The 14,935-nt window shown below is 40.7% G+C and overlaps 1 protein-coding gene across 1 annotated transcript in view; it reads left to right on the forward strand.

Annotated features, from left to right (window-relative positions):
* mrpl11 (mitochondrial ribosomal protein L11) overlaps positions 1–9,106 on the forward strand; it is a 40,064-nt gene extending 30,958 nt beyond the window's left edge. Inside the window, exons 3-6 of the mRNA XM_084550152.1 lie at positions 2,509–2,604; positions 6,755–6,848; positions 7,261–7,420; positions 8,845–9,106. Coding sequence (XP_084406278.1) covers positions 2,509–2,604; positions 6,755–6,848; positions 7,261–7,420; positions 8,845–8,968 — 474 coding nt within the window. The 3' untranslated portion in view covers positions 8,969–9,106. The remainder of the gene's footprint in view (positions 1–2,508; positions 2,605–6,754; positions 6,849–7,260; positions 7,421–8,844) is intronic.
* The last annotated feature ends 5,829 nt before the right edge of the window (positions 9,107–14,935 follow it).

The raw sequence follows: 14,935 nt of genomic DNA on the forward strand, positions 1-14,935 counted from the left end.
CACATTAACACGGAAGGGAGTGTCAAAAAAGACTGCAGAGAAATTGGTGGAAGGGTCAAATCAAATGGACACTTTTCAGATTTTAATTGCAAATGCCTAATTACTCCCATAATTATGAGTAATAAGACTCGGCCATGCTGATCTCAAATGGATCATACAGCAATTACTCACCACTGTTACTGCGTCGATTTGACGGCGAGAAATATCTTCGTAGATTAGCGATTAATCCCGGTATCCAGGATCTCAGAAAGCTTTGAAGATGCGCTGCTGAATGCCCTTGTCCAGAGTCGGCGTGGACCGCCCCCGCCTCGGGTGTTGGGCTGCAGCCATTTTATACTGGAGAGCTCTAATCAGTCATGGTGGAAGAGCGAGGATTTATCCAGCAGCTCGGACTCGAGGATGATTAGATGCTCAGATGCAGTCAGTGGGGTTAGCAATTTGGCCAGGGCATGAATGTTACTGCCCCAGCTCTCTCTCTAGCTGATAAATGTCAGGGGAAGTTGGAGGAGCCAACCTTGAACCTTGCTTTCATGGAACGCCAGACCTCTGCCACATTTAAAGACTGGGATTGCAATTACCAACATGGTTCAATCGTAGTAATTACAGCAGTTAAACTATTAAATAGCCCGCAGCCAAAATAAAACTTCATCTTCAGAGACTGCGATGCCTGGACTTCTGCGAAACGCTTTAATTAAAACATGATTACCTGTCTCTGGTGCATACTTAAATGTGCACGCTCAGAGCAAACTGTCTGTTTTGCCCCAAGTGGGTCGCGTCCCTCATCCTAAGGCAAATTTTTGTCTTATTTGCACTCTTTTTTTTCATGTTGGCTTGAGCTCTTTTTAGCAGGGAAGGACTGTATGGTCAGGAAAGGCCGTGTGAAGTCTTCGCCTCTGTCTATCTTTAGCACAGTCCCTTTTCTGTCTGCATAATGTCTCGCTGTCCGTGCTTAAGCACATTTTAGAAGCATCAGGCATTATCTCTTGCTGGTCCGGGAGGCCTTTTCAGGGCTTTGTGCGGCATGAAAGGGCCGCCCGAGTCGGTGGGAGAGATCATTATCTGACACGGGCTGAACAGAAGGAAAGGAACGGGAGCTGAATGTGTGAGGTAGAGCCAGAGGGTATACTTTGACTCATACCCAACATCACAGCCTTTATATTAATCCATATTTAATTAGACTTTCTTTTAGTGCACCCTCCTTGCTTGTTTACCCTTGGTGTGTTGTTTTATGGAGGGAGGAGTACGGGTAGAAGGTACCGAGGTTGACATGGGATTACTATTAATAAGTACAGAGTGGAGGGAAGGTAGAGCCTAGTGAGGACTCCAGGGATGTAGCTGCGTTTCATTTCATTAGTAGGATATTGTAATTCAGATAGCACCCATCAGCTCAAACAATAACCTGCCCCGGCTCATGTGTTGAAATTTCAATCAGTTTGTTGGTATTACGTTAGCGGATGCAAAGGAACGCCAGTGAGCTGGGAGTAGCATTTTAGACGCTAATGAAGTGGTGGGGTTGTGTAGATCAAGGGACTGATAAGCAGTCATCAGGTGCTGTTGAAGCCTTTAACATGGATGATGTTCAGAGAACTTTCTGCTCCGTTAAGTTCAAATAAATGTCTTCCCCATCCTGTCAACGGAGGGCCTCTCAGGATGACTGACGTTCCATCAGATCCATTATTAGAATCTGCTCAGTGTGCTCTGCGGAGGAAAAAAGAAGCATGCAAGTCCATTAAACTGTGTATAAAACACCCTCTTTTTTTCTTCCTTCCTTCATTTCTAAAATGAACATTTCAATCAGTGTGTTGCCTGTGGGGACGATGGCGAATGAAGGTCAGTTTAAATTTCAGCAGTAATAATTAGATTCTTTATTAGTCTTTGCCTCTGAATTCAGCTCCAAAGAGGAATACTGCGAAGGAGCAGCGTTGGCCGGGTGTTGACTTAATGTCACCCATCCATTTTGCTTTCGCTCTGGTTGGCCTCGCAGGAGCTGGAAAATGGGAGCTCATTCATCACAGGGTTTCTCTGGCTCTGGGCACCAACATGCATTCAGTCATAGCTCGAGTGACAGACACGTACGCACACAAACACTTTGTCTTGAGCAACAGAGGGCTTCACACACACACACACACACACACACACACAGATGCATCTCAGTGTGAATATAACGAACGTTGAGTGTAAGAAAATAAATAAAAAATATCTCCAGCAAAATATTATTGCATATAAACACTCACACACACATACATCACATTTCTATATACTACCTTCTCATGACTGCTCCCTGAACCATTCATGCATGTGAATATAGTCAGACCTTTGGAAGCTTTTGTGATTGACTGACTGACAGCAGCCCAGGCATCTGCATTCTGGCAGCTTAGTATGACATGAGTGACGTTCAGCTGAATGTTTTGTGAGCACACAACCCTCATGCATTTTAAAGCAATCCTCCACTATTTCTTCCACACTTATTTCCCTCTTTTCCCCATTTTACCCCTTGTTTCTATCCAGAGAGGAATCCCCATTGGGCAGTTCTGCAAGGACTTCAATGAGCAAACCAAGGAGCTGAAAGAAGGCATCCCCCTCCCTATCAAGATCCATGTCAAGGTGCGTATGAGCAGCTTGTTGCGGGTCTCTCTAACCCATCCCTGACCCTTTACACTTACGCCACCACCCCCCACCCCCCTCACGCGATTGTGGTTAATTCCACTAGCTGCATAACATTACCACAGCACTTCCATTATTCATACTCTACCACTGAAGTAAGCCTTTCCATTTGCATTCATTAATGAAGCAATACCCAGAGGAACACGGAGTCAAGAAGCATTAAGTGCAAGCAAGAGATGTGAATTACTCAGAAAAGAGGTGTTACGCACTTGTAGTGTTTATTTTACCCAGCCGCATATTGTTAGACCCGTCATACCTTCCCTCCCACCTTGTGTGCAGTTTCAAATCCAGAGTTGTGTCCTTTCAGCTGAGTAAATGTGAGTTGTAATGAGGTTTGTGATGTAAGGAGGTGAAGCCTAATCCTTTAAAAGGCGTAAATTTATTTTGACATGCAATATTCAGCAACAGCTCTCCCATCACATTTGGGGGCCCCCACTGCTGTTCATCAGTGCCATCTGCTGGTGGTCACGCTGTGCTGTGCGTGCTGTAATATTTAATATGTGCATGCAACATTCGTTCTGAGTCGAATGTTTCTCAGTGGGCTTTCACCTCAGCCTTGTCAGTAGCTTTAGGCACATGTCTCCATGCCTTTCATCGCGCTTTAAAAAAATAAATTGACATTCTGGACAAACCTTTTTTTTTTTTTTACTTTCTTGCAGGTAGCTAGATGAGAAAGTTGATAGCACTTTCATGTCTGTGTGTTAAGTAAGAGATGAACCAGGAGGCAGTTAACTCTCCCTAAAGACTGGAAGCAGTGGCAACAGCTAGCCTGACTCTCTCCACAGTTATAAAAGTCAGCGCTGTAATAATTAACCTGATATCATAGTTATTTAATCCATACACAAACAGACATGTATCAAGAAAGTCACTCTTAGTCACTGCTGCGCTTTCAGCTAAATGCTAACATAAATGACAGCTGATGGGATCACAATTAATTTAGCAGTGTTTGAAGACAAAAATTGCACAAATTAAAATCTTGACCTTATAATGGTACAAAAAGAAAAGTCAGGAGATGAGCCAAGTGATTACAGTTTATTCTGAAAGAGGCGTAAATGTGTGAACCAAATTTCATGGAAATACACCCAGTCGTTCACTTTATTACTGACATTTACTGAAATCCAAAGAGTTATGCTGGCTAAAACAACCAAATTAGTTAGTTAAACTGTAGTGTCCACCTGGTATTGTGTCGTCATAGAAGTTGCCAGGCAACAGTTTAAATGAGTCCAAAGTTAACAACACATAGCCAATTAATAAATGAGCTTCAGACTTTCAGGCAGATTTTGTACGGACAGAGTTAGGCCAGCTTTTTCACTATGTTTTCTGCCTTTATGCTAAGCTAAGCTAATTCCCCCTCCTCCAAATCTTAGTGTGATCTCCAAGTGTACTTCCGTGAATGTTGAACTATTTCTTAAACATTTTTGTGGTTTTCACTGCTTCTTTACGCTCTCCTTTTTTATTTTTGCCTGTCAGAAAAACTGCTGCAGTAAATGTTTGTGTTGCCTTTTATAAACTGGAAGAGCAGCAACAATTCATTGAAGCTTTAGAAAACAATAGCTTTTCCATGGACTGAGGAAAACTCACTGTCGAAAGGTCACCACTGACTCTGATGATGAATCACCTGCTCTCTGGTGTCTTCTCATCTCAGCTACACTTTCCTCAGATGATGTATTGATTGGTTAAGATGTCAGATATTAGCTAATAAAGGCCCCCAGCGGGGAATCTGGATTAAAAGAAAAGGGTTCAGAATAAGTCAGTGAGGCTGGAGAGATTATTTTTTATTGGGTCCTGAGGGAAAGATGGAAAGGCTAAGCAGATGTGCTGACTTAAACTTGTACAGGGTAGACATAAAAAAATGAAAGCGCCCCATGCAGATGGTTTAGCTTACTTCAAAGTCGAGTGATTGCTTTTTTCTGTCAATCATCTTCAAAGCTGCACTGGTCAGTATTTTATATGATCAAATGACTATGTGAAAGAAATAGTTTTTAGTTGTCGACCAACTCTGCTGTTCCATTCAGCTCATTCTTTTGGTCAGTGGCCGGCAGCTTTCCTGTTCTGATTCAGTCCCATCTGTGTCATTTCCTGCCAGCTGTCCAGTGAAAACAGTAATCTGCCCTGCACCACACAGCAGATTTGTGATGTTTGGTTAAAAAAACTGGAAAATTTAGCATCTAAAGAGGCAAAGATTTCTTTGAGGAGATGGAAGAGACCAAAACTAGAGCTAGAAGAAACTATAAAAACCAAGTGTCCACAAGCACAACTCACAATCAATAACCATCTATCTTTGTAGCTGCTGGATGTCTATAAACAGCTTTCTTACAGTTTGAGTTATAATGTGTCAGACAGTATTGTGGCATTGCACATAAAGTAGGCAAAAGGAAATATGAATTCACAAAACAGCACCTCATAACCAGTAACAAAAGAATAAAAACTCTGACTGTTACAGCATAGGCTCGACAGTGAAGAAAGAAAAAGTAATTCTGAGATCAATGTGGGAAGATTAATACTTTGATTTAATTCCTCCAAAAAAACTCAAGGCACACTGCTTTAAATCCTAGAGGAAGGACCAGCTGATGTGTGTTTATTTTTTGCATTAAAGCTTCAGTAGTTAAGACATTTTGAACTTCTTTTTGCTCAGAAAAATAATGCCTTGAATCGTTATGGAATGAATTCCCAGAAATATAAGTAATGTTTGAAATTTGCTAATTTGCTAGTGTTTATATCATGTGTGGGTTTCAGCCAAAATCAGCAATACAGAAAAATGTAATGACTCTTTTCTGTGTTTTAAGATCATCAGCTAATTTTAGCCATTATTAAGGCTTAGGAACTGAGAAAATTAATCTTAATTTTAATTGTTCATTAAATAAAACCAACCAGATGAACCTCTCTCGTTTCTCCACCAGAGTTATACTCCAGGCAGTGTTGTGAAGTCTCTAAAGCTGCCTTGGTCTCAGTTTTTTTCTCTGCATGGAAGTATAGAAAGAGACTTTTAAAGAGTTGCGAGCATTTTGAGATTTTTTGGACCATTCCAAAGCTAAATCTCGCTGTGCGTATTTGTCTGCTCCAACAAAAGCTGTAATCATTAGCATTGTGGGCTTATTAGCCACAGTCGTTATCTGAGGCAACTTTCATCAGATTTTCTTTTAAAGCGGGTTAGCTAGACGCATTAAAAACGCGTCAAGTCAAACCTTAACTTCTTCTTTTTGTTCTAGCTTCTTTGCTGCATTTTGTTCGCCATGGGCTTTAAGACACATTCAGATCAAAGAGGTGGTTTCTCTTAAAAACATGTCATGTTTGGAAAACCCAGAAGGTCATTTAGAATACTTTCCATTAATATTCAGTAATAATAAGTTGCCTGACTGAGAAGAAGTCCTTCAAACCTGCCTCCCAAGTTGCTCTACTGCTCTCTAACAAAACAAAAATGGCAGCCTGCCAAAACAGGTTAAGACCCCTTTTGTGCTGTGCAGCAGACAGAAAATTTTTTAAACCAGATGGTTGAAAGCGTTATTGAGAATTCAGAAAGTATCGCTGGTAATTGTCTGGGTTTTTCAAGCGTCACTGGATAATTATCTTTTAGAGAAACAAACGCTAACGCATGCTAATACCTGAGAGGAACAGGCTGGGGCGTGTTGAAACCGCTGATAAAATCTGTTCGCCCGGAAGATTGATGCTTGCTGGCTCCAAATGATGAGCTTATTTTTTATCTACCCTGGAATACTTGTTCCAGAAATGATAATTAATTTCAAAAAGTAAATCTGCCATCTTTGTGACCATAAATTGCGTAGCTGCTCTGTGAGAATGGAAAGTTTGACAGGTGTAGTAACAGTGACTTATGGGACTGGGAGTTAGGACACAGTCATATTAATAAATGAAGAAATATGATTAAAGAAGCTTTTATTGACGGACTTCTGGTACATGAGATAAGCAAAGGTTTCTTAGGACTGCTGGTGCTGGGAGTCATGAACTCACTGACATTTTATTTATTTATTTTATTTTATTCTATTTTTTTTCCATGAAAATCCATTTAAAAATCTCCTTGAGCACATTCCCACTGATCACAGGCTCTAATTATACTTCCTCTCTGTCTCATCAGCCGGACAGAACTTATGACCTGAAGATCGGCCAGCCCACGGTTTCTTACTTCCTCAAACAAGCAGCAGGCATTGCGAAAGGCGCTGGCAAGACAGGTGAGAAGTGCTGCTGCTACAGTCGTATGTCAGCTCTCACTTAAGCTTTCACCTACTGTCAGCCCAGGCTGTAGCGGACGCACGTATCTCCACGGGCCCGGTTGTGAGCGTTGCTTTGATTGATGTTATATTCATGAAATGCGGGGGAGCTGCAGCAGAGGAAGAAGTGGCAAAGGTGGTGTGTTAGGAAAAGAGAATTATGGATCTTCACCTTTTGTGTTTCAAGCTACCTCCACTACTTTTCAACTGATGACTCCTAACAACCGCTGCTGCAGCTTCTTCGACACACACACACACACACACACGTTGCCTTTACTTTGACCTCTTCTGTGTCAAGCTGTTCCTGATTTTCTTATTGAATGTTTTTATTACGTTTTAGTCATACTTTGCCTTCTGTTTTGTGTATGTGAAGGCCATGAGACAGCAGGCATGGTGTCGGTGAGAGCGGTGTATGAAATCGCACAGGTGAAAGCTCAGGACGAGTGCTTCAAAAAGAAGAACACCTCCCTCGAGACGGTCGTCAAATCCATCGTCGGCTCAGCCCGATCGCTGGGCATTAAGATCGTCAATGAGTAAGTCCCTGTTTTGTTCTTCTGTATCTCATTTCATCAGACTTGTAGCTGGTGGAGAAATGATCACAAACAAATCCTAGTTCAGTGTTTCAACCAAACACCCACTAGTGGTCAGAGGAGATTAGTGGCCTCACCACAATAGGTGTAGTAGGAAGGAGCAGTTTCAATAAACATGAAAAAAGTTGAGTAAAATAGCATCAAAACTAAATATTCATTGTGTTTTGGCTTTTTTTTTTTTTTTTTTTTAAATTATTCCTGATCCTGATTTGATTCACTGGTGGATCACAGACCCAAGCCCCTGTGTACTATACAGTGCGTATAAAAAGCATTCAGCACCTTGTATTGCTGTTACAAATGGAAAACTCATTTCTTTAAAGTAATTTTAATTAATGAAATGTAAAAATAAGTGTCTTTGGTTGAGATTGAAATGAACAGTGCAGTTGTAATAATCACATGGTGCCCCTCTCTTAAGCAACTTGAGGAAATCTTTTGACAGTTAGATCCATTCCTGGGTCCTCTGATGATGGTCAGAAAACAGCTGAATAGAAAATCACTTCCCTACTCTCTGAAAACGAATTTATTGTCTATTTATGAGGTGGAATTTTGATATTTATTGACTTCTTGCATAATATCCCGTTAGTAATGATACGTTTATTTAGTTTATTTTATAAATACTAACTGTAAAAATAGTGCACTGGGATACATTATTTAGTTTGTACTGTATGCAGTCAGTATAAAATCAGCACCTAATCTCTCTAAATTGTTTGCTCATCTTGCCTTTGTTTTGAAACCACAAACCTGCTGGGTTTGCATCCTAAGATCCACCTGTGATTTTCTTTCATGCATTCTCAAATTGCTCTTTTATGACTAGCACAGAGCTCCATTTATTCTGCTGTCTAGTTTGGTATTCAATCACAATCATGTGCTTCTGCCGCTTCTATTTCTTCTCCAGCTAATGATGTTGTACTTTTGCCTGAATCGGTTTCTCGCCCTTATTTAAAACTTAACTTGTCTTGCGGCTGCAGTGCATTATGATTTATTGAGAGCACTGTCAGTGGAGAAATTGGTATCTCTGCCTCTTTTACAATGGATTTCTCCCTGGATGGTTGTTGAGCACTGCTGCATTGTGGTGAGTCCAGAAAGAAGCCATCGCTCTTTGTTTCTGGGGGACTGAAGCCAAAAGCTGATCAGAATTAATGTTGCAGATAGCTGAAGGATTTCCTGCTATCATCAAGAACTCTTAAATATCACTTAACATCCTCTGGAATTACATGAATATAATGTTTGTCATCCACTTTAGTTCAGTTTTATCACGTTTTAAATCCACAAAAATTACTTTATATTAAATTAACTTACTTTAGGTTGTATTTTCCTGTGAGAGTTATATATAAATTTTCCTTCTTTCTCTCCCGCCTCCTCTTCAGTCTATCAGCAGATGAGTACAAACTCTTCATGGAGCAGAGAGAGGAGAAGTTGAAAGCAGATGCCGCTGCTGCCGCAGCAGCTGCAGCGGCGGCGGCTGATTCCGCCTCGGGCAAGAAAAAATAAAGACCTGCAACGTCCTTCAGCCCTGACCCCGCATTCCTGTTTATACTGACTTTATACATGTACCACAAAACACTCTTAATGTTCTGTGTGTCAGATCTTAATAAACAGATTTAAAACCTATATTTTTCTGTGTTCTTTTTTTACGTCTGATATTAACATAATTATTTACAGCAAATAGTTTAAACTCAGCATTTCCAACACCTACAGTTTGGCAACCAAAACATACTCACAAACTTTGAAAATATTTATGACCCCGGGTGATTCATTTCCTCTGAGCCGAGCTAATGAAAATGTAATTGCTCAGTCTTGGAAGGATTTGTATATTCAGTCTCTTTGATGTTATTATCTATTATTAACACCTCTGGAAGCAGTTTGGCTTTTTGACAGGTTGTACAGATGGCTTCCTGCACATTTCACACATTTTCTATCAATCTGGGATTGAAAGGCTTCAGCGCATTAATTATTACATAAACTTAGTGCTGTGGCATAATTCAATATTACTGACTTCCAGAGGAATTATGATCGTATCGTTCTTCAGATTTCTGTTGTTCAAATTAATGAGTTTTTACTATTTAATGTTTTTTTTTTTTTTTTTAAATGTGTTTGTTCTCCTGCGCTGCATAAAATTTGCACTAGTGCCAATATAACTCATTAACTGAAACTGTCAGTTAAGTCATTTATCAAGCTGAAGGAGAAACGATAATCTTCACGTAATCATATCATTTTGAACTATCATTTGGAGATGATAAGTGCAACACGTCCTTTGACTTTGCCAACTTGTGTTGAGCATTTTTCCAAATTTTGTCACATTTATTTACTGTACTGTTCACTCAACTTAAGATTGAATGAAACATCCCCTAAATATAGGTGGTTAACTTGTCAATGAGGATGAATAAGTAATGAAATTAATTAAATGAATAAAACACTTAAACATATAATTCTGGCAGAACTGTTGCAAGTAGTGCTGATTTATTAATTTCATAACTACTTTTGTTTTTCTTGATGGCATACATTTTGGAAGATGTGGCTTTAAACTAGACTTATTCATTTAGTTTGTTGCTGCTTTTAAAAGCAAAGAAGGAAGGTCGACGGAGACCCCAGAACACACCTCTCAGCAAATTCATGTGTCTGGAGCTAAGGGGACCCTAACTTTGGTCTGAGGATTTGATTTGACAGAAGGGATCTAAAGAAGATTTCCAGATTTGATAACATTTCTCCATTTTTTTCCCAAAACAGAATTTAATCTTCTCTAATTGACACTCCTTCAGGTCAGGACTCAGCTGAAGACAGATGGTTTGAAAGAGGAGTAAAGGGAGTCATCTATGTAAAATTGGAAAACTCTTCTCTGAGCATGGTTGGTGGACTCAGTCACCAGTTAGGAGCCACTTACACGCTATCTCAACACTACTACAGTTTAATCCCCAAACGTAACTTGAGTTTGGAATCTGAGACTTTAGAGAACCAGACAGCTGAACAACATCCTCCAATTACTGGTGAGTATCTGGTCATGAACAGACCCATGCACAGATGTTTCTAATAACAACCTAAACCGGTCATTTAGAACAGAAGAAGCTGCTTGGATGAGTGGTGAAACGTTTGCAAGAAAGCTCAGTTGCTTTTATTCTATTTTTATTTGTTTTTAATCTAATTTACCTCATTCAGTTTTCTGTTTCCAATCCTAGATTCTGTTCCACATTTTGAGGGAGAATCAGTGTGTCTGTGCAAAATTTTTAAAAAAGTCAGAGCATAACTTCTAATTGATAATCTGAATCCCTCCAGAACATACGCCGTAATGATGCTCGTACACGCCCCCATCGTTCATATGAAGAATCTGTATCTGTACATTTTGCTGAGCTCCTGTTTGGATGATGTACCACCTTGAATTGTCTCACACAGACCGAAGAGCTTCTTGATTAATTAGAGAACTCATCATCAGAAATATTCATTAACTGCAGCTGGAACAGTTAATTACTTGAAGCACCACTTTGATTATTTATTTATATATGCGATTTTTTCAATCAATTTTATATATCACCATTATATACATCGATCAGCCACAACATTATAACCACTGACAGGTGAAGTAAATAACACTGACCATCTTGTAAATGGTAAATGGCCTTGCTTTTATATAGCGCTTTTCTACCTATTGGTACTCAAAGCGCTTTACAGTCATAGACACATCTACCCATTCGCTCACACAAGTACACACACATTCACACACCAGTGCCACGCACTGGGAGCAACTGGGGGTTCAGTGTCTTGCTCAAGGACACTTTGGCATGTGGCACATTCCGGGGATCGAACCGCTAACCCTCTGGTTCGTGGACAACCCGCTCTACCTACTGAGCCACAGCCGCCCCTTGTGACAATACAATCTCAGTTCTGCTGGGAGACTTTTAGACCTGGCATTCATGTACAGTCAGGTCCATAAATATTGGGACATCGACACAGTTCTAATCTTTTTTGCTCTATACACCACCGCAATGGATTTGAAATGAAACGAACAAGATGTGCTTTAACTGCAGACTTTCAGCTTTAATATGAGGGTATTTACATCCAAATCAGGTGAACGGTGTAGGAATTACAACAGTTTGTATATGTGCCTCCCACTTTTTAAGGGACCAAAAGTAATGGGACAAATTAACAATCATAAATCAAACTTTCACTTTTTAATACTTGGTTGCAAATCAATTACAGCCTGAAGTCTGGAACGCATAGACATCACCAGGCGCTGGGTTTCATCCCTGGTGATGCTCTGCCAGGCCTCTACTGCAACTGTCTTCAGTTCCTGCTTGTTCTTGGGGCATTTTCCCTTCAGTTTTGTCTTCAGCAAGTGAAATGCATGCTCAATCGGATTCAGGTCAGGTGATTGACTTGGCCATTGCATAACATTCCACTTCTTTGCCTTAAAAAACTCTTTGGTTGCTTTCGCAGTATGCTTCGGGTCATTGTCCATCTGCACTGTGAAGTGCCGTCCACTGAGTTCTGAAGCATTTGGCTGAATATGAGCAGATAATATTGCCCGAAACACTTCAGAATTCATCCTGCTGCTTTTGTCAGCAGTCACATCATCAATAAATACAAGGGAATCAGTTCCATTGGCAGCCATACATGCCCACACCATGACACTACCACCACCATGCTTCCCTGATGAGATGGTATGCTTTGGATCATGAGCAGTTTCTTTCCTTCTCCATACTTTTCTCTTCCCATCACTCTGGTACAAGTTGATCTTTGTCTCATCTGTCCATAGGATGTTGTTCCAGAATTGTGAAGGCTTTTTTAGATGTTGTTTGGCTAACTCTAATCTGGCCTTCCTGTTTTTGAGGCTCACCAATGGTTTACATCTTGTGGTGAACCCTCTGTATTCACTCTGGTGAATTCTTCTCTTGATTGTTGACTTTGACACACATACACCTACATGGGCGTTACACACCCGTGGGGGATGGGGGTGTTGCAACACCCCCACTTTTTCAACAAGCTGATTTGAAATGCAATAAAACTATTAAAATTTTAAATAATAAGAGGAATAAAATAATAATATAGAGTATGATAAAAGCTAGGATGAAAGAATAGTTAAAACAGATTAGAACAACAAAATATATGTGAAATAATTAATAAAAAGCAGATAAAAGAACAACAAAAGAAATGAATGTTTCCTCATCAAAATCAAGGCTGTAGAGGTTCGTTCTAAGTTTACATAAAATATTTCAACACTTCCATGTTCAGGAATATTAACATTGAGCTCTTTATGTAGGATGAGGAAGGGAAGTCCAGGCAATGCAATATTATTTGCATATCCTGATGAAGAAAATCTAGAAATGCATTGCATTAGTTTTGGAGACTGAAACAGGGGCCAAAGGCGTTTGCGGTGCTCATGTGCTACCCCTAGAACCCCCCAACTTTTAAAATTGCTGCTCCACCCCTGTACACCTACCTCCTGGAGAGTGTTCTTGATCTGGCCAACTGTTGTGAAGGGTGTTTTCTTCACCAGGGAAAGAATTCTTCGGTCATCCACCACAGTTGGTTTCTGTGGTCTTCCGGGTCTTTTGGTGTTGCTGAGCTCACTGGTGCGCTCTTTCTTTTTAAGAATGTTCCAAACAGTTGATTTGGCCACACCTAATGTTTTTGCTGTCTCTCTGATGGGTTTGTTTTGATTTTTCTGCCTAATGATGGCTTGCTTCACTGATAGTGACAGCTCTTTGGATCTCATATTGAGAGCTGACAGCAACAGATTCCAAATGCAAATAGAACACTTGAAATGAACTCTAGACCTTTTATCTGCTCCTTGTAAATGGGATAATGAGAGAATAACACACACCTGGCCATGGAACAGCTGAGCAGCCAATTGTCCCATTACTTTTGGTCCCTCAAAAAGTGGGAGGCACATATACAAACTGTTGTAATTCCTACACCGTTCACCTGATTTGGATGTAAATACCCTCAAATTAAAGCTGAAAGTCTGCAGTTAAAGCACATCTTGTTCGTTTCATTTCAAATCCATTGTGGTGGTGTATAGAGCCAAGAAGATTAGAATTGTGTCGATGTCCCAATATTTATGGACCTGACTGTAGATGTTACTTAGACATGTACCACCCACCTAGACCAGACCAGGCACCCCCACCCCATAGTAATGACACTCCTTGATGGCAGCAGCCATCCACAGCAGGATGCAGCCTGACATAGGCACACACACAAAAACGGTTTCAGAACAACTAAAAAAACGTGAAGAACAGCACAAGGTGTTGACCTGGCCTCCAAATTCACTAGATCCCAAACTGATCAAGTATCTGTGGGATGATCCACAGAGGCCTCTCCCCTCAACCCATAGGACTCAAAGGCTCCCACTAACAACATCCTGTTGCCAGACACCACAGGACACCCTCAGAAGGCCCATGTCCATTCTCTGATGAGTCACAACTGTTTTGGAGGCACGAGGGAGACCTACACAATATTAGGAAAGGAAGGTGGTCATAATGTTATGCCCGATCAGTGTACCTATCCAATACTCATAATTAGCATCAAAATAATATCACTAAGTCCTACATGGACTGTATGTTTATTTAAGCCTTGAATAGTGTCAGCTGCATCTTGATTAAACATGAAAACTGATGTGGTCAATATGAAATATAAACCGTCCTCTCTGTTTGCCCTCTTCACAACCTTTTACTCATAGCTTCACACTCAACATACAGTACAGGCTCCTCTCAGGTGCAGTGCTCATCTTTACCAGAAGATAGCAGCAGTCAGCTGCAAAGTGGCCCCTCCGCTCTGCTTACCTCCATCACTAACACTGCAGCAGGTAGTGGTGGAACAAAATGTTCGATTGCAGGGAAACGGTGCAATGTTGAAGTCTTTGCTTCATTACAGACATTAAATTCTGTTTTATTTTTTTCTGTTCTGTGGCACAGATGATGAGATGTTGATGAGATATTTTCCATCCGTAAAGCCAATCCTCTATCTTTTCTCTGCCATGAATTATAGAAATTCAGTTATATCATACTAATAGTGTGATTTTGGTTATGTCTACCTTTCCAGTGTGTGGCAGCAAAGCATTGGTTTGTCCCATATCCCTATTTACTGTACCTCTAATTTTAGCCTCCTCTCACTCTTTCTTTGTCTCCCCACTCTCTCTCCAGCCCTCCCCTCTCTGATGCTTGTGAATAGCGTCTGAGAATAGATGCGAGGCTGTTTCAGTCAGAGCTCTTGAGCAGGAATGCCTATATATGGAGTCTTACACCACACTGAGCGCAGATAGAGTCGAAGGTACATCAGCAAATGTGGGCTACTGCGATTTGTAAAGAGGGTTGGTGGAGGTGGGGGTGTGTGTGTGGGGGGTGGTCATATGCCTACTATTGTGTGCGTGCGTGTGTGCATCATCATAAGTGGGAGGCCAACTGTGCGTGTGTGCGCCTGTGTGCACATCCTTACACGCAAATACCTTGATGCCAAGTGTGTGCGTCA

This window comes from Chelon labrosus (genome assembly GCF_963514085.1).
Source record: "Chelon labrosus genome assembly, chromosome: 8".
NCBI classification, from domain to species: domain Eukaryota; kingdom Metazoa; phylum Chordata; class Actinopteri; order Mugiliformes; family Mugilidae; genus Chelon; species Chelon labrosus.